The sequence below is a fragment of the Poecilia reticulata genome, chromosome 17, assembly GCF_904066995.2.
Source record: "Poecilia reticulata chromosome 17, P_reticulata-male-v2, whole genome shotgun sequence".
In the NCBI taxonomy this organism is placed as follows: Eukaryota; Metazoa; Chordata; class Actinopteri; order Cyprinodontiformes; family Poeciliidae; genus Poecilia; species Poecilia reticulata.
In genome coordinates, this window is record NC_088846.1 from 1,161,318 (window position 1) to 1,181,868 (window position 20,551).

At 39.0% G+C, this 20,551-nt stretch overlaps 1 protein-coding gene across 8 annotated transcripts in view; it reads right to left on the reverse strand.

Annotated features, from left to right (window-relative positions):
- Window positions 1-20,551, reverse strand: part of dlgap1a (discs, large (Drosophila) homolog-associated protein 1a) — a 149,250-nt gene that overhangs the window by 13,348 nt on the left and 115,351 nt on the right. For 6 of the 8 annotated variants that reach the window (XM_008433540.3, XM_081598756.1, XM_081598751.1 and 3 more), the window contains one exon: window positions 8,298-20,353. The exons of 1 other annotated variant lie outside the window; for it this stretch is intronic. In XM_008433540.3, the coding sequence (XP_008431762.2) occupies window positions 20,126-20,353 (228 nt within the window). In that variant the 3' untranslated portion in view covers window positions 8,298-20,125. Of the gene's footprint in view, window positions 1-8,297; window positions 20,354-20,551 lie in introns of those variants that run through there. One more of the 8 variants, XR_014084399.1, reaches the window with a different exon arrangement.

Consider the following 20,551-nt stretch of genomic DNA (forward strand, 5'->3'; position numbering starts at 1 on the left):
AAACCATTTTACAGTCATTGGTCAAAAACATGGGAGCTAGAACTCTGATTGGCAGACATCTTTGTAGATGGAGCTCTTTAAGTCCGGCAACTACAGTTTGGTTGACGCGGACCGTTTGGTCAAAAGCCGGAAATCCGGCCCCCGGCCGGAGCTCTTTAAGCCCTGGGTCAGAAAGGTTGAGACAAACAGACTTGCTGCTGTGAATAGGAACAATGAACTTTATGAACTGTAACACTGTAACGATGAACAGAACAGGTAACTTATATTATACAGCCCTTTGGACAACCATGTTGTTCTCAAATGCTCTGTAAATAAACATGACAAAAATAATTATTCTGTCAGAACTCTGAGGACAGAATGGGTCATAGAGAACGTGGAAAGATCACACATGTAAAGCCGAATAAATGAGTATGGAGATGACCAGGAAGCTGCTGTGCAAATGTCCTAAACAGACATTCCTCCACGCAGAGCTGTGGAAGATAAAATCCCTCTGGTGGAGTGAGCTCTCAGATTCTCTGGAGGATCCAATTCAGAAGAAGTGTAAGCCTGTGAGATGGCCTCACACAACCAGTGAGAAAGACGCTGGGCAGACAGAGGACGCCCCACTGAGTTATCTCTGTAATGCACGAACAGACTCTGAGAGCGACGCAGTGCAGATGTGCGCGCCACATAACAAGAGAGCGCGTGCACAGGGCAGAGAAGATGAGAAGCAGCTTCTGTCTCATATTTATGAGGAGGGGTGTGATGGAGACCAGAGGTTCCATCCCATATTGATTATTGATGTTTATTTACAGTCCAAATGTGTTTTGTATTAGTTCTTTATTTCAGTTACATTGTGACATTTAGTAAACATTCTTTTTGGGTAGGAAGACTGGCCATCTTTCCTGTTCAGAGAATGTGGGGGGGAATGTCAGTTTGTTTCTGATTTAGATTGGTTCAATTTGAGTTAATTGTTTGAGTACTTGCCTTTCTGGGTGTGTCTCAGCCAGGTGGAGCAGAAAGGGAGGCAAATGTTCCTGGAGCATACCATTTTCCATTAAGAGGAGTAATACTCTGAGGATTTATATTTAGTTGCATTTACTTTTTGATTGACCTTAGATTAGTTTAGCTTTAATAATTTGCATGCATGTATAGATTTGTTGGATCATTTATTGTTTGTTAGGTTTATGTAAGTAGTGTTTGTTTCTTGTTTGTCTTTTTGTGATCACCCCTTTTACCTGGTGTAAGTGTTGGAACTTGCCTCAGGTATAAATGTAAGCTGCTTTGTTTCACTGTGAAAAGGGTGTCGGTGTAATGATGACCTGGAGCTCCCAAATAAATGCACCTCAAAGACATTTTGTTGCCTCACTTCCTCCTTACTGAACGCAGAACCTCCGCCGGTCAAAGTGAAAGGGGGATAAGAACCCTCCAAAGATATCTCCCTTGATCTGAACGAGCTTGTGATGCTTTGAGGAGTAAAGCAGGATTGGGATGCAGCACAGTTGATCTGCCATCAGCTCGTATTCCGAGACAAGCAGGAGCAACAGAGAGAGCGGAAAAATCGCTCAATCTCTTTGCAGATGTAAGGGCCAACAGCAGAGCAGTTTTAAAAGACAGGAACTTAAGAGGAGCTTGGGCTAAAGGCTCAAATGGAGCTTCAACCAGAGTGTGCAGGACCAGTGTTAAATCCCACGGAGGAGCAAGTGGGCGTGACACCTGTCTGCTTCTGCGCACACCTCTCAGAAACCGCTTCATCAGTGGGTGGTTGAACACCGTTCTGTCACCAAAAACCCTCATGGCAGGAGGAAATAGCTGCAGCATACGTTTTAATGGTGCTGAAAGCTGTTTCTGTCCATCAGCTGCTGGAGAAATGACAGCAGGCAGCCTAAAGGACATGAAATTTGCTCCATGCTCTCTCCCTCGCACCAGCATTGAAAGGCCGACCATTTTGAAGCATATCGCTGTGGTAGAAGAGTCTCGTGCCCCCTGAAAGGTGCACACCACACCCTGAGGGAGACCGACCCTCTTTAGGTGCTCCCTTTCAGCCGCCAGACCCAGATACGCTGGCCTATTTCTGGGTGGCTCCTGATCGCTCACCCGCCCTGGGAGAGCGCATCGTCTCTCCATGGCAGCTTCCACGGTCGACCTGACACCAGCTGCTGCAGACTGGGAAACCACGCTGCGTTCTTGCGCTCGGGTGCCAGGATTACCGACAGCTGTTCCTCCTGAACTCAGTCCAGGAGCTGTGGAATCAATGGAACTGGGGGAAACGCATAAAAGACCACCCCAGGACATGATGTCTGCTCCTCTGTTCAAGACGCTGGGGCAGCCCCGGCTCCAGATGAGTTTAACAGGATGGGGCATCGACTTATTTTGGAGGGCAAAATAGTAGTTGAACATAGACAATAACATCAGTAGCCTAGAGGCTACTTGTTACCAAGCTTAAGGTGCTGTATTGATATTAGCTAGTCATCTTTTAGCCAACATCAAATGCATCCAACAGCTTTACTCAACTCAGACCGTTAGTTGGGGGAAAAACTGTACAAATTTTTTGCGTTATGTTGGTTTGCTGCCATGAGTCTAGCAGCTCTGCACAGCAGAAGGTCTCCGTTGCCGTGTAAACCCAGCACGAGCGTCTTAGCACTCATGTTGCGTTTGAAGGCGGCTCGGAAAAACAGGTCACGGCATGTTAACAGCAGATTAAACAGTTTTAACTGCTGAAAAAAGTGACAGAGGACACAGATATGGGAAGTGTGGAAGCCCCTACTGTATCAAACTGATATAGGAATCAGAGTTGACCACTCTAACGTAAAAACAACAAACAGCTTCCAGTCCAGGAGGGGGGCACGGCGGACTCTGTGGGCGGGCAATGACCCTCAATGCTGCTGGGCCTGCGGTGGGGATGTACACCACTCTGATCTAGAGCAGGTTTACATGCTCCCAGCACAGCAGCTGTCTGGCGATGTTTAACAGCAGAGCAGAGCGCACGCCTCCCTGTCAATTTACATAGGCTGCCACCACTCTGTTGTCAGTGTGGATCAGATCATGTTGGCGGAGCAGAACTGGTGGAGACAGGGGCCCTCAGCTTTGCGGGCTCAGCCGCTGCCTCAGTTATGTAAGCCATTACGGCCGGAAATTGAGGCCAGATGGGGTCCGGACGGCGACTCAGGGCGGAGCAAAACCGTCCCGCCAGGTCATTCGAACGTGGGGGAAGAGGCTGGGGGATGGGAAGCCCCGTAGCGATAGCCGGTTCCTCAACCAAGGGGAGCTCGAGGAGGAGCGAGCCCACAGCTAGTAGCGGGGTTAAGTGGCATAGACATTAATACGTAGACACTTCATGGAGCGGACCGGCCCGTTGCTGCGATACGCAACAGTGTCCGCCATATTGAATGTGGAATATGTGCCAGTAAGGTAATACAAGTGAATGGACCGAACTTTATAAAGTGTCGTTCTACAAAGTATTTTGAGTTAATACCTGCCATTGGCACATTTTCTCACACGCATTAATATATTTGGCAATCAAAGAAATTACTAAAGACAGCGTTTCTAACTTTTGATGTGATTATTTAATTGTTTTGGGGCATTTCTGAATAAAGAGCACAATGTTTTATTTGATAGAAATGATTCTGATCATTTTTATATCGACATGGATGAACAAACACTTTTACAGTGTTTAATTAAAGAATATATTTACATAATTCCATAATTTAATGTACATTTAACATTTCAAGACAAGAAACAAATAATTTTCCTGTATTTATTTTTTATATGTTATTGAGAAATGACTTTTGATTTATAAATCAGTCATTGTCAAACATTAAACTACATATTTTTCTTACTTTTTTTTTCCAGAGAATACATTTTTATTACAGTATTTCAACTCTGCTATTGACAGCAAAAAGTGAAAATAATTCTAACAGAGTACATTATTTTTATTTTATTACATAAGCTACATTAATACACCAATACTTCAGATTGAGATATTTAAAAATACACAAAAAGTGAAAGAATAAAACATTTATTTATTATACTCGAAACACTGTTCACAGGCAGGGCTTCAGTCTGCTGATCACACTGGGAGAACTCCAATGACTTCTGAGACGTGGTTCACAGGCAAAAGCCAAGGATAAAAGAGAAATTATCCAAAGTGTAATAGAAAATACATACAATATATGTTTCGTATATGTTTCTTTCACATTCAGAAAAAAGAAATTTTCAGCATGTTGGGCTCTGACTCGTAGCATCTTTATAGCTAAATACCGACATGGAGAAGCTGAGCTTTGCCCAGCTTTGCCCAGATGGCTGTAGAGTCACAGGAGGCCAGATAGTGTTAAGAAATGTAGTTGAGTAAAAGTAGAAAGTACCCGTTATTAAATCTACTTAAGTACAGATACACGAAAATTGTACTTAAGTACAGTAACGAAGTACTTGTACTTCGTTACTTCCCACCACTGTATGCCATACAGGGATAGATGGCATATAACCATTGCCATGATGTTCAGAATTTAGGTTTCAAGGTATCTCATGGTGTCAACATTGCAGCCAGTGGGCTGAAGGAAATACAGCTTTATTTTGTAGCAATTCAAGAGCTACCCAGCTTTTATCACTTTGCAAAAAAAATTAATCAGCACAGAAATTCCAAAGCACACAAAGAAGCTCTCTCTCTCTCTCTCTCTCTCTCTCTCTCTCTCTCTCTCTCTCTCTCTATTTATATATATATATATATATATATATATATATATATATATATACGAAATATAGTGCACCCCTGATCATAACACACTTTTTTGTTACTGGAAACCATATTCAAACATCTGTCAAAGCTACATTTATAAACAATTGTATTTTTTAAGTATGTTTTTAATACATAGTTCAGCATATTTAAATATGCTTAGTGGCTATAACAATAGAATAGGGATGGAATATTCTAATATTGATGGATGATGAGCATTTTACAAACCACACAGCCGTTCATAATTTAATACATTATTTAGTAATATCAATGCATATTTATATAACTATACAAACACAAATAATGATTAATACTGAATAATATATATTGTATGCATGTTTATATGTATGTATACATATATACATACATATATATAGATAGATATATGTATATGTTTTTCAGCCAACGAGTTCTAGCTTCAGAGATTCAGCAGCTGAGATTGAGTCCAAAATCCGATGTGAGATTCATCCGCGCTGCAGTGAATCCATCTCTCATTATAGATTATCCCACTTCTTCCTCACATCGTGACTTTAGGAAACCTTTAAAACAAAAACGGAAGATTTGGGATGTATCTTACTTTTGACAGAGTGAAAGAATTACATATAAATAATAGTCTTTACCACCTGTGTAAAGTTTGCTGGTGAATGTTATAACACATAAGTTTTACAATATATGTTACATGGTTTCATTTATAATGCAGGCTCTTGTGTCAGATAATCTAAGTCAATGTTAGAGAATAATTTTTTTAGATTTACGGAATCTCGGTTAGCCTTCGTAGTGGGGCTGAACCCAAGCACTATAGCTAATATTAGCTGGTATCTCGCCAGTGGACATAAATTCAATAAAGTAATATTCTAATCACAAAATATACACAATAATATGTCCATCTTACTTGTGAAATGTTGTCTGTGGAGTCCTCACATCAGTAGTCCATCTATCCGAACAACAATATTCCTCAGTGCTGAGGCATCTTCTACTGTTTTGATTGAGAAAAGTAGGAGGGAGTACCGCTCCAACATGGCCGCCGTATTTCCTGCGCCGGAGCAGCCAATGCGGGGTCTACTCTTATATTATGTCCATGGTCAAGCCCATAGACCAAAACGCGTCGGTGCGAGTATTGGTTACCATTCAGCAGATGTCAGTATTCAGTGACACAGTATCGACACAGTTTTGCTTTGGGTCAAAGCAATACATGACACCTCATCTACCCATCACTACTGAGGCGTCAGGGCGTGGTCGGCGTGCTGGGGACCCAGGCATCCCTCGAAGATCCGGAGCCCATCAAAGGACATGATGTACCCCGTGTGACAAGACGGGCAAAACGGACGTTCGCTCTTATAACAGTGCTGTCTTTCGCTGAAGAAAAATACTGTTGGATGTTCAACACTCATCAAGCTGCCTGTCATGTTTTTCATAATTTCAAAACCTCTAGAACTGCCCTAGATGCTCAGACTTTAGATAATCCTTAATCTGATTGGCCCATGCCCTCTTTGGGGAATCATGATAAGATGTTCAGTGCACATGGTGCTGCCGCCATCCTATTTGTTGAGCACTTATTCTGCAGCTTGCACCTGTCTTCAACAGAACTTAACTACTACGGTCATTCTTGGATAATGTTGTTTGTGATTTTGTCATGTCATAAGAACGCTAGGATCTGATGCAAACGTTTTAAAAAAAACTTGGTTTATAGAAAAGGATAGCAAAATGAGGCAAAGGTGCATTCTGGTCTTTAGAGAGATATCGACCTTTTTCTAACCATCAGGCATAAAAAGTTTCTTCTTCTCTGACACAAGTGAGTAGAAAATTTAACTCCCAGACCTGATAAGTCTAAAGACCATCTGCTTAAATGTGTAGTGAAATTGATATCACAGATATATGAAACGTCTGCATCAACAGCAGAAAAAACTCAGCTGTCATCTTCAAACACAAGAATAAAGAAAAAACTGGTTGACAACAAGATTTATTAAGATTTATAGCCCTTTGTCCTCTGAATGCCGTTAGCAAGTGACCACATGTCAGAGAGAAGTTATGGATGAAGCCTATACCTTTCAGTCTATCCAAAAATATATTAAAAAACTGAAAATGTTCAAACCGTAAAAAAATTGTCTTTGATGTGACTGTGACCAAAATCTGGCTTCAAAAAAACGAGTGTAATAATTATAACTATAGTTTTCAGCCTGCTTGTACACCTCAACATGTTAGAATATTGTGAAAAAGTACATTTGTTCCTCCTTTCAGATAGTGAAACTCATGCTATACAGATTCATTACACACATAGTGCAATGTTTCAAGCCTTTATTTCTTGTGATTTTGGTTGTGATGGTGCATAGTTCATGATAGCCATTTATCATGATCTGTGTGAGAGAACGCCTGAGTCATCAAACTCTCTCTCACTCTGGGTCAGTCGACTGCACAATCTGCTGACTGGACAGACGGCCAGAAGACAGTCATGGACACCGTCCACAAGGAGGGGAAGATGCAGCAGGTCAATGTTGAAGAAGCTGGTTGTTCAGAGTGTTGCATCCAGCATATTCAGAGAAAGTTGAGTACATGGGAAAAGTGTAAAGAAGAGACAGCAGCAACAGGAAAAACCACAGTCTTCAGAGAAAGAAAAATATTTTGATGATTTGAATGAGCTTCACAAGGAGAAAATGTTGGAGCCACTACACTCAGAAAGGATCTGTGAGGTGGTGTAGTCAAAGGGTCAAAACAGGTGACAACAAAGCAGCATCATCAGCCGGTTCAAAGTTCTCTAGGTGATTTTATGGTTTAGTTTTCTGATATCTGTCTCAAGGATCTTAAATCTTGCTGGTTTTATACCAAATTGGCAACACTTCATTAGACCATATCATGATAAAACAGGTCAAACTAAACAGTTAAATCTAAACAAAGAATAAATGAAGGATTGGTAACACTTTATTTGAAGGGGTGTGCATAAGACTGACATGAAACTGTCATAAACATGACATAACATCTGTCATAAACATGAAGGAGTCTTTATGAATGTTTATGACAATTGTCATGAAGTGTCATTCGGTAAATAATGACACTTTTAATGCAAAGTTGCTCTAAAAGTTGCACTAAAAGTCCATTAAAAGTGCCAACTTTGCATGATTTTGTAAATTATAATTATTAATCTAATTAAAATAATGATCTTAACTAAATCCTCTTCAAAATCTCATTCTTATTTCGCCTAAATCAGAAACCGTCACAGATGGGATCAGCTTTTTTTTTACATGATCTTTTTGACATGGTATTTGCTATGAATCACGGCGAATAGAATAAAGAAAGTAAAGGTTTCTTTTTGCTAGCCGAGTATATTCCATCCAGTCATTTCTAGCTAATTTATTTTATAGTATTAGGATGAGGATGAGTGGTACTGAGGCTAAGCTAATAAAAAAAATCTCACCAGGTTATGTTCCTCATGTGATCTGAGTATTTCTCCCAGAAACAGGCCTGTTTGACCTCATATAGCAGGCTGATTAATTGTATGAAAAATGATCTGAACATTTACGACACAGCAGAAAAATACACTTTTTTCCCACAGCAATAACAACATTTACCACTTGCATAGAAACGAGTCATAGAGAAGGAATTTAAAGTTTATTATTATAGGGCCAGTAATAGTTAAGGACATATAATCATCTCTTTACACTACATTGTAAGATAAGAAGATCTGGACAAATCACTTTAACAGAATGTCATTGTTTAGAAAATTAATCAATCAATCATTAAGAGCATAAATAAAGCAAATACAAGTTTTTAAATTAGATATAGCTGTATAGGTACTAATATGGGGTCTGCATGCATCATGAAACACCCTCATTTTTCTGTACAAACACAAGAAATGTCTCGCAGGTACAAGTTCATATACAGAATGACTGTATCTGGCTACAGGATTAAATTAAAGAAAGGCCCAACATAGAAAACAGGGAACCCAGGAAGCACTTCATAGAGACCTCACACACACAATGCACACACACACATGCACGCACACGCACACACACACACACACAAACAGTCATATATACAAATTTGTATTATAATAATTGTTACAAAATCTCTTTAACTCTCTTCTCTCTTTCTCACATACACATACACACAGTTTCAATTATGGATTTGTTTATCCTGGTTTTATAGACTATATATCCCATCACTTCCTGAGGAAAAAAGAGCCACACATGGCCAAAGAGCTCAATTACACATTGGTAGGAGTTCATATAAGGGGGAATTTTACTGCCATAAGTCGAGAGCGCACATTTTCATTCTGGAAGTAGGATTTCAAGTTTTTCATCTCAAAACTCCTGCCTAAGATCAGTAGGCTGTTGGCGATCGATCAGTAGCTCACTACTGGTGGAAATTTAGTAACCACACAGGCTCACTCAATGGAAGGAAACAAACGCACCAAGTATAATACTTTAATTCTATTGGCTGAGAGATTGCCAGACGACAGTACTTTTTTGTTCCAAGTGTGAGTAGAAAATCATTGGCAAGCGAGCAGAGAGGTTGGCAAGAGGAGATTTGATTTGAGCAGAGACAAGTTTTGAGAGTGAGGAGAAAGGTTTGAGAAAGCACAGTGAATATTTGAAAGAGAGCAGAAGTTTTCAGTACAAGCATTTAGTGTTGCAGTCAAGAGGACCTAACCCGAGACCTAGGGAGGTCCGGGGTGGGAGTCCAACCCACCATTGTTAGAACAATGGTTCAGTTCAAAGTGAAGGAGGAGCAACAGCAGCACTGAACGGCACAAGGGAGTTAGCGCTGGTCACAAACAAAAAACCCTCCTGTAAGTAAATACTTAAAGCAAAAGACATGTAACAAATTTTATTTACTTTCAATAGGAAGAAAAATCAGACTGCAGTTTGTTCATTTCATTACTTAGGTTGAATCATGATAAACTGCATTGTTATGCCTTAAATCAAAACTAGCAAAACTGGTTACATTGCTTTGATAGACTTAGCTTTTTTATTAAAGGTATCAAATATTTCAATTATATTTAGCCCTTTAACTCTTATGTTAATAAAAAGAGTTTGAAACGGGTAGGAGGGGCTGACTGTTACCACTAGCTGACAGCTCGGTGGAAGCAGAGAGGCTATTACAAAGCAGCTGACAGTAAAAAAAAGAAAGTTACTGTCTTCAATGTAGAGCCTTTAAAACCGCATAATAAAATCTGAATATTTTTCCATAAAAACCCTGGTGCTTTGAACGTTAAGTTGAAGTTATGATACTTCCCATATATTGACCTACCATGTTCTCAGCTATCCAGGAAATAGGAAAGCCAAAAAAGGTTTAAAAATAAAGCAACTTAACAAGGTATGTCTTAACTAACCCATATCTTGTACTGAGCCACTTCAATAAATCAATATTTATGAGGAATTTTTTTTTTTAGAGTCACTTATTAAAACTTGTTCTTATTCATGTCTAAACAGCCTTTGAATTTTTGTTTGACTTCTATAGGTCTTAACAGTTTATTTACTGAGAAAAACACACATTTGTTGTAAAATGCCACCTACTAGTCATTTTTGGTCCTGCAGCTTGAACACATTAAAAACTTTTTAAATCACGTTACATTTCACTGTAACTTTTCTGAACCCCCCTCACCCCCAAAAAGATTTGGTTTAAGAAATGTCCTTGTTTATTGTCCACCTTCCCCCCAATAATGAGATGGGATTTACTCCCTTGGCTACACGACACAATAAAATGTGAAATATGATCAAAATTGCTTCTTAAATTGATCTGAAAGATCCACATTCCCATATAAACACCTAGATTTTAAATGCTTAGAGCTGAAATAAATTTAGCCAATATAATTATCAATTCAAACTCTTCATTCTGTTTTGCTTCCATCTCTGTGCCACAATCCACAAACTGTTTGCCCATATTGTCCATGTCAGAAACCACCACTGTCTGCTAAATTAAACATAGCAATGAAGTCAATGCCCTAACGGTAAACTATGAACTCAACTATGAACACTGTCCAAGAAGCAATAAGCAAGAAATAACCAAGCAGAAGGTACGTTCTCTCCCTCCCACTGCCAGGCAGCACAGTGCTGTAATGTCTGCCACCATGACAGGTGATGAAAACGATCATAGAGCAATGAGCATGTTCTGCGTTCTCTTCTATTCTTGTGTTATTTATTCACTAATTAAATAAATATCAATGTATATAATTAGATAAGATAATAATAGCTACTGCAGTGTACACAGAGCATTGCAGGAACAAAGATCGGGACTCAGTAAGGGTCCAGTTCTATCTTTTTGTAAAGAGCTGTTCAGAAGAATCAGATCGTTCGTTTATGTCGCATCACTACATTACAGACTTTAGTCACAGCGTTGTCACATTTATGTGACATGTCAGTCAGCACTTCCACACAATAATTCAAAAGTTGGACGTACTCCCCACGGTCTGTGAAAGCGACCGTGGAGACATGCTGAATTTACATGTCACCATATCTTATGATTTGTGTACTGGGATTCTATTACTGATGATTAGACAGACATCTGCCACTCAGAGACAAACACTGCGCATGTCTTAGAGCGCCGCGTGTGAGTGAAAGGAGAAGGCTATGTGTGACAGCGGTAGTAGAAACACATATGTAAGTAAGTCAAATTGTTGCTTGGATTTTAATCGATATGTTTTGCATCCAGTGAAAACAAAATGCTAACAAATTAACTGGACAATATGCTGGCAACTTACTGATATTTCCGCAATTGTGATCTTGACCGATCTTGAAATAAAATCCAGAGTCCTCAACGCCCGAGACCAAGACAAGACCGAGACCAAATGTGTCTGAGTCTGAAACGAGACCAAAACCATCAAAAAGCGGTCTCGAGTACTACAACTCTACAAGCATTATAAGTTTTAAGAAGAAAGACACGAAGTCCTGCTTTCAAACTGAAAATGTGTACTTTCAAATTATGGCAGTAATATTCCCCCATATTCACAACAAAAGAGAGCACGCCCCTTTGCAAACACATAGAAGTCTTGCATGTTTCCAAACATATCTCAGTTGTGGATTTTGGTTCTGTCTGTTTTTGTGCAGTTTTCAGCTGTGAGGTTCTGATCTCTGCTTAGTTCATTTCAGTTGATCTGTTCAGATAGATTAATTTTTTGCTTGTGTTTTTCTTTGTATGTGCAGGTTTCACACAATTTTTACTTTCCTTTGCCTTCGTTTATTTGGGTCCATCTGAACTCAGCTGTATCACCATGGCAACACTTTCTCAGCTTATGATCTGCTCTGGAGTAAGCATGTCTGTGGAGCCGGTTTGCATACATGGAGACAGAAGCAGCCCACTGAGAATTTTCTCATGAAGGGTGATTGAAACATTTTTTATTTATAGGATTTATTCCAATATGTCTGCCTTTAGCGATACTGAATTTTTAATTTAAAAATTAACTACATTTCTGATTGAATCATTGCAAGAAACATCCTGGATTTGAGTCCCATCTGGCCCCTTTCCAATTGGAGTTAGCTTGTTCGTCCAGTGTTTCCCCAAAGTACTTTGTCCTGGATGGATGGATGGATGGATGGATGGTTTTCAAGTACTAAAACCCATTTTAGATTCATCAACTACATCTGGAAAACAGAATTCTAACTATTGTGTGATGTCATCCTGAATGGTGTGACGTGTTGTAATGAGGTGTTTCTATTTTAGATGCAAACTACTAATTTTTTTCCATTCAAATTTGTACCACTGATTTTATTTTACATATTTTTAATATTTAACAGTTTTTACTTTCAGGGTCTGACATCTTGTTTCATAATGTATCTAGTGCCTCCAAGTAGGAGGCCATTGTTTCATTTATATGTGATCTGATCAGCTTCCACAGACTGAAACAGTGCAAATCAGGTTGGTGTATTTTAAGATTCCTAATTTTATAAACTCCAAAGAGGCCTTGCTACAAGGGGTACAATGTTAATACATAGATTTCCAAGGTGTGGCCCTTTCCTCTTGATAAGAAGAGTATTTCTTATTGAATATGGCTCAAAACATGGTTACTGTTACCATTGTTTAAACACAGAGGTAATAAGATGTTGTACAGAAGTCTCCCACCCCCTCCGGCACATATAGACAGGAATATTCTTCACAAAAAAATAAATGTATATTCCTGCCATCACAGACATGTTATTTTAATCTGTTAAGGGTTCAGAAGTTTTATTTGACGTCCCTCAGACCCCTTAACCCTCACCACTGGAAAATACAATAGAAAAACGGCACGCAGGCGTTCCGTTGCATGTTGAACAGCTGTTGGTCAGTTCCAAACAGCTTTCATTAGTGACTCAGTCGGCAGTAAGTTTGTTTCCACTGAAACTAGTTGTTCTTCCCTCAGTTCATAAACCTCCACAACATAGATGAGCTCAGATGGATTTGGAATGTCTACTATAGCTCATATACTTCAGCTCTTTGATGAGAACATCCACAGATGAGTTCCACAAACATGTCCGAGTGGCTTCATGACAAGGTTAATAGTATGCTGCATATTTCCTCTAAATCAATGTGAAAGGGTTGTTAGGGCTTTGGAGCTATAGCTGCAGAAGGGACAAAAATCTTCTTCATTCTAAATACTCATCCAATCATCTTGTCTTGAATATTTCTGTATTTTACTTTAAATAATTAGTAGCTGCTTTAATTAACATTCTTTTCCAACTCTACACAGTTTATTACACACCTCTCCCTGGTACCATTATTCCTGCTGGCATCATTCTGAACTCCATGACTTTGGATAATGAAAGGATAAGTTGATATATGACCTTATTTTTTCCATAAGCAAGATCCCACAAGCACAAGTTATAATAAAAATACATTCTTTTAAAAATGTTTGTTTTTATGGTTCAATATGGAATCTCTACTGCTGCTGTACTCTTCTGTCATTGAAGAGAAAGAAACCTGAATCAAAATCAAAGTCTGCTTTCTTTTTTTAGACAAAGAACCTCAAATAGTACAAAGAAATGTAACCCTGAAAAACCAAAGTAGATGAAAAAGTAATGATTATTTGGAATGGCATATTTCTCACTGAAACTGCTTCTGCTAAAAATAATAACCATGAGAACAGGATTTAGCAGTTATCAAAAGATAAAATTGATCTCTAATTTTGTATCGTTGTCTTGTTAATACTGATAAGTTTAACAGCACAAGGTTCAAGTCAAAGTGCTCCTTCTGACCTGAACCTTACGTGACAGTTATCAGCAGGTTCTTAATGTCTAGTGTTTATTCATAATAAATTGCCACACTGTTCTTCCGGTGTGAGGAGAAACAAAAGGAAGTATTGCTGCCAAAATCCCAGGCAGATCTTATTTGTTTAATATCAGGTTTTAGAATAGATTACTCTCTCCCATTTCAATCATCACAAGACTTGTTTTAATTTTGATCTGTCTAGCGGACAAAGAGATTATCAGAAAGATGTGTGTAACATTTTGACAATACCATGGGATTAACAGTGGTTTGTGTTCAGTCCAAATGATTTGGTATGGCACATGTCAGCAGGTTTCAAAAGAGAAAATCTGAAAAAAAATATTTAAGCTGGTGGTGATACAAGACTTCAGCTTTTCACCATTCACCATTAGGATTCGATTAGCACCTGGGTCCTTAACTGATGGCTTTCTGTTCTGTACAAGGAAGTTATAAATATTTTTTTACTTCAATGAAACTATTTTTGCATTGTTGGACATGGGAAGCTTTAAAAATGAAATGGGTTGTAAAAGAAGAGTAATGCCCAGGACTATAAAAATACATCTCAGTTTGCAAAGCAACTACAAACTAATTAAAAAACTGGATTGAAGTTGGTTGACTCATTAGGTTCTGAAGAACTGTTCAGATGGGCAGCAAAGGAAATGATCAGTTACTTTCTCCAGAATCTGTCTTTAGATTGCAAAAATACAAAGACATGAAAGAGTTAACCTGAGTTCTCAAACTCATCATATGTATGATGCTATAATCTGACCTAGCTTTTTGATTGTGTGCAAATATACACTGCTCAAAAAAATAAAGGGAACACTTTAACATTTAAGTGAACACTGAAGTGTTCCCTTTATTTTTTTGAGCAGTATATTTGTCTAATGTTTGTAAGATTGTTTGTCACCTCCTTAAGAATGTTAGTAGACTGACAAGTCAGTCAACTCTGAAAGATAGACGTTGGAAGTGATCCAGTGCTTATCCGCTCTTGAACAGGACAGGACCCTAACCCTACAGGCTGACATACAGCACCTTGCAAGCATACTCATACCTCTTGAACATTTTCAGATTTAGTTATAAGCACATTTGTTTATTATTATGTAACCTATCCAATTGAAACATACTCTAATAATTTTACATTTTCCCTCTACATGGATGCCTCAAAATAAAATTCAGTGCAAATTGCCTTCAGAAGTTTCCTAATGAGTAGCCAGAGTCTGGACATGTGTGTAACTGATTCTGGAGGAGCTCCAGCTTCTTAGGTAAAAAAATCTGTCCAGGGGGAAACGATTTGTTGTGCTAATGTGACATCTACAGGAGAGTGGCAAGAAGACAGCTGTTGCTTAAAAAATCCATCTGTCACAAGCCATGCAGGGTACACAGTAATCATTTGGAAGAAGGTGTCCTGATCAGATCAGACCAAAATCTGATCTGATCAGATCAGATTTACCACAAAGATGTTGTGAGAACACCATCCTCAAATCCCCACAAAGAAACATGGTCACAGCATCACTTTGTTGAGTTACTTTTCTTCATACTGATAAAAGCTCAGAGTTGACGCAAAGATGGATGAAGCTGGCAAAAGAAGAAAGAATGGGGCAGAGTTTCACCTTCCAGTAGAATCATAGTCTTACGCGTACAACCTGAACAGAACTGAATCGCTAGATACAAGAATATGTTTGTGCTGAAATGGCACAATGTCCAGACCTGTAAACTCAACGGAAACTTTGTGGCAAGACTTTAAAACTGAAAATATGTGCAATGGGTATGAATACTTTGGCAAAGTAGTGTATCAACTTAACACTTTGATGTTTAGGACACAGGAGAGTTAAAAGCTCCTATAAAAAGTTCACCTCCACTACACAGGCAGGCAGGGAGTCAATCTGTGCCATGTTTCTCACAGATGATCGTCAAACATGTTTTACTGACATGATAACGTAGCCATGAACTGGATATAGTAGGTGGAAAACCCAACTGCTTCTTGACAGTGGTTTTCTAGAACCAACTGGGACTAGTTTCTTTGGAACAAAATACTGGAACTTGTTTGATGGAAAAAATACAAAGTTTATGTCTTATTAAGGAAGAACTGTATGATTTATGCTGCAACAATAAAATGGCATAGAAATATAGAAACCAAAACAGGTAGTTTATATTAGCCGTCATGTGGTCCATTTATAATCTTTTATGGTTTGGTAAGACAATTATTGGATTAAGCAATTAAATCTCATCCTATTTTTCCCAAATGCTTTGAATGTCTGTCTGCTAGTGAGCAGTCAGCATGACTGGGTTCTCTTCACAGAGAATAAGGTTCATACAGTCAGAGAAGTAAAAGTTGTTTTGGATTGGACTGTATTAATAACCAGAAGAAACTATTATGTCTTAACGTGTATTTATAAACACAGTGAAACCGACTTTGCATTACTGGAGGAAATAATAGTCACAACCTTCATCCTCACCGTCCTTGGGTTAATCAGCGCCAAGGAAAATGAATGCTGCTCTTGAACTGGTTGCTTTGCAAATGCCAGACGTGTGTCAAGTAGCATTGAACCCAGGCATTTCAGCTTCCCAAATGTAAGAAGAAAATTGATGGGGAAGGACAAGGGTTAAAGATTACAGCATTTGCTTTTTTGGGGGGTGGATGGAGGGAGGTGTTTATTTGTTTATTTGTCCTGCATAGTTAGGTCAGCTAGCGTCAGAAAAAAAAGTGAGTTAGGTCATAAAACCAAGATTAGTGTGCCATTCTACTGACTGAGCATTAGATGACATCAGAGCCCTTTTCTCAGATTTTGGGTGGTTTTGTGCAGCTGCCTGCAACATCACCACCCACAGCCAGTTTTATCCTTACCTATTTACTACTCAACTTTAAGAGTGCATTTTACAGGTCTTTAACTAGAAATGTGTTGCTCTACTCTTTACCATCTTATTAGAATATTTTTATGAGACAATACTGTTTGCCATATTTAACAATCCTGTCACTATTCTCACAGCTGTGGTATCACAATCACAATCTGAGCAACTTAACAACCAATGCTCCAAAAAAGTGGTAACCTGTAAATAGGTACAAACCTCCTACTGGGTAATTAAAAGCTTAGCCTCTCATTTCTTAAACCATGTGAAAAAACATATCCTGTGTTTATGGAAAAGGTGTTAGTCTGTTTGGTATTAAGCAGAGAAAACATCTAAGCGATGCAGAAACCATTAAGTTGAGAACTGTCTAAGGTATTATTAACAATTGTAGGGAATGTGGGGAAGAAATGTGGTCAGAAAAAAATCCTGAATGATCGGAATCGGTGATTACCAAAACGCTTGGTGACATGAAATCGAGGAAAACAACAGCAAAATTCTGGGATAAGTAATGGCATTTCCAAACAATGTGAAGAGAACCCCAGTGATTGAGACTGAACAGCAGTAACCATAAGAAAACTGCTGATCAGTGATCAGTGGCAAACTGGAAAAAATGCCTTTAATCTGAAAGGGAGCATAAAGATTGGACTCTAGAGTGATGGAAGTAGGTCATGTGATCTTATGAGTCCAGATTTGCTTCCTTCCAGAGTGACGGGGGTACCAGGGTAAGAAGAGAGGCAGAAGAAGTGATGCTCCCATCATGCCTCAGGCACTCTGTGGGGCAGCCCTAAGATCTGAGGTTGCTGCTGCTAGTCATGTAAAGGTCAGCAACAATACAATATTAATTGCTTGCAAAACTTTATTATTTTTTAATTAAACACTTAATACCATTATTAAAAATTATTCTAGATCATATGTGTCAAACTCAAGGCCTGGTGGCCAAATCTAACCTGCCTCTAGATCAGTGGTGGGCAACTCCGGGCCTGGAGGGCCGGTCTCCTGCAACTTTTAGATGCGTCTCTACTTCAACACACCTGAGTCAAATAATGAGGTTGTTAGCAGGACTCAGGAGATTCAGCTGTTGGATTCCAGTGTGTTGGACCAGGGAGACATCTAAGAGTTGCAGGCAGCGGCACTGTCAGAAATCTTGGGCCCCCCGCACAGCTGCTGTTACAATTTTTTTTGTCTATTTGACCCATAAAAAGCATCACAATTTTAAAGGCTTGTGTCTGCCTTGCTTTCTTTGGTTCAATACTGATAATTAGCACAATATTTACTGGTCATGAATTTAACATCCAGTATGCAAGTACGTTGCTTAATTATTTTTTTTTAAGTTTTAGATACTGAAATGTCTCTCCCCATGGGCAACAGTCAAAAGCAACATGTAACTACACATAAAGCAATCCAGACATCTAAAAATGCTATGTAGTTGCATTTTATTCAAGCTTCAGTACATAACTTTAATAAAAAATATGTTTTCTCCATATTTGTTAAAGTTGTCACGATGTCGTAGCAGTTTGTTATGAGACGGATAATCTGTGAAAACAATCAGTCTCCTCCATCTCCTTCCTGAATTACTATTACTGGTTAAAGTAATGCACCGTTCTGACCAAAACAACCAATCAGAACCAGTAGGATGCTCTTAGCGCTGTCAATCAACCTCATTCACTCACTGCTAAATGTGCTAATGGTGGAGAAACAACTTATCATGACAAGAAACTGTTTATCTGCCATCATTAGTAGCTATGCTAGCTAAACTGAGCATTCACAGTTTGAATCTGCACAGCTCTGTGCTATGCTAGCTGCAGCACAGCACAAATCAAGGGGGAGGAAGGATGAGCAGCACCACATGAGATTGTGATTGACAGCACTAAAACTCTCCTGCCTCTGACTGGTTGTTTCCAGCACTGAGAGAAAGCAGAAGAAATAGATTCTTCACAGATTACCTCTCATACAACATAATGACAGTTAAAAAAAATTGTGAAAAAAAATATTTATGTAAAAGTTACATACTGCAGCTATAATTTCACTCAGGAGAGAACAGGTCAGGAGGGAAGTAGTGAAAGGTACAAGGGACATGTTAAATATATGAATATGTTGGTAATTTTATTCCTTAATTCATTAAATGCTAGTTGAATGGAGGCAAACAGTAGTCTGTAGCCAAGCTAATTATGCTAAATGGTTGATCATCTCACACAGTCTAACCACCTCTCTTGGAGAAAAACGGGGTTATAAATTAATACTCTTGCCTTTTTTCTCTCTCTCCTTCTCTCTATGTTGTTTTAGAAAACCTGATTTTCTAACTTTTCTTAGCATCATAGTAACTGCCACAGTCGCCGCTGCATTCAGCTGCAGCTTCTACTGACTGTAGCTGCATACGTCACCGTGAAGCTCCAAGCAGGAACGAACCATTTCATGCAGATCCAGGGAGTTCAGTGCAAAAACGGATGTGTGTTTTTTGGTCTGGGAGGGGCAACATTGAACTTTTTTACTGCTAAAAACAAGTTTTGAAAATACAATATGATTAATTTTATATTTGACAGGACCCCAATTTTTATTTTTATTTTTATGTCTATGAACAAAATATAAATAATTAAATTGTGGAGGGCCCCCTGCTGGTCAGGACCCCTAGAATCGTCATCACTTTTCACCCCTTTACCGCGCCGCTGGTTGCAGGACACCGGCCCTCCAGGACCAGGATTGCCCACCCCTGCTCTAGATCCTAGAGTGCCATATGAATAGAACTTTTAAGATAACAACTGGGTGCTTAAATATTATTTTTCCAAACATGTCAAACAGTTTTTATTTAAATACTGCCACATTACAATGTTAAACCATTGAACTAGGTGTTTCACAACATGAGTTGCAGAAGCTTGTCACTTATTTTCAGTGGGGTTAAGGAAGGTTATGCACTTCTTACTAACAGCAGGTTGCAGCCAATCATGTCAGCAGTTTGGAATGTGAGATCAGACGAGGAAGTGTTCCATCAATGTTATCCAGCATGTAAAGAATAACAGGTGATTTGATTTAGACCATGCCTGTACTGAATTTTCAAATAGAAGTTTTGGAAATAGAAATGAACTTATAGAAGTTTATACCTACTGTAAACTTCTAAAAGATTGTTATAAAAAAAGATCCTTTTTATTACAATTCACACAACAGAGAAATTGCTCGTTAAAAAATGGACCTGTACAACTTCTGTTGCTACTTCAACACACACATAACTGATGAGATCAAAACTGAGGATGGAAAAATTACAGAAAAAAATCGATAACTAAAATATTCACATTAATTTGTCCCACTGTAACTTGGTGTGGACAATCTTACATGTTTTGTTTGATGTCGGGTGTGTGTACCTGGGTACTTTTTGTCAACTATAATATGTCCATGTTAATGTCTTCATAACCTTGTCTGAGCTTCAGGAATGTAAATCTCAATGCTGTCAGCGCTCTCTGTTGCTGAGTTCTGGCGTACAGACGCCGCTCTCTTGGCAGCCATCAGCCTCTTTCTCGCCTCCTGCCGCTGCTTCTCTGAGCTCTCCAGTGAACGGTCTCTGGCAAGTGGTGGGTGGTGGTGAGGGACCACCTTGTGTGGTTTTTTTGGCACAGGAGGTGGAAGTCGCCTCTCCTGGTAAAGGAAATCAGAAGTGGGTAAGAAAGTAAGGAAGTGGGGATTTCTGGATAATTACATATATCAAGTTGTAATGCTGTTTTATTTTTTGTGTATGTCTGACTGTAAATAATTATAAACATCAGCTCTCCGGATTCCTTTTTACAACTGAGTGATTGCTGACCTTTAACCTCGTCTATCAGTTCCTTGCTGTTT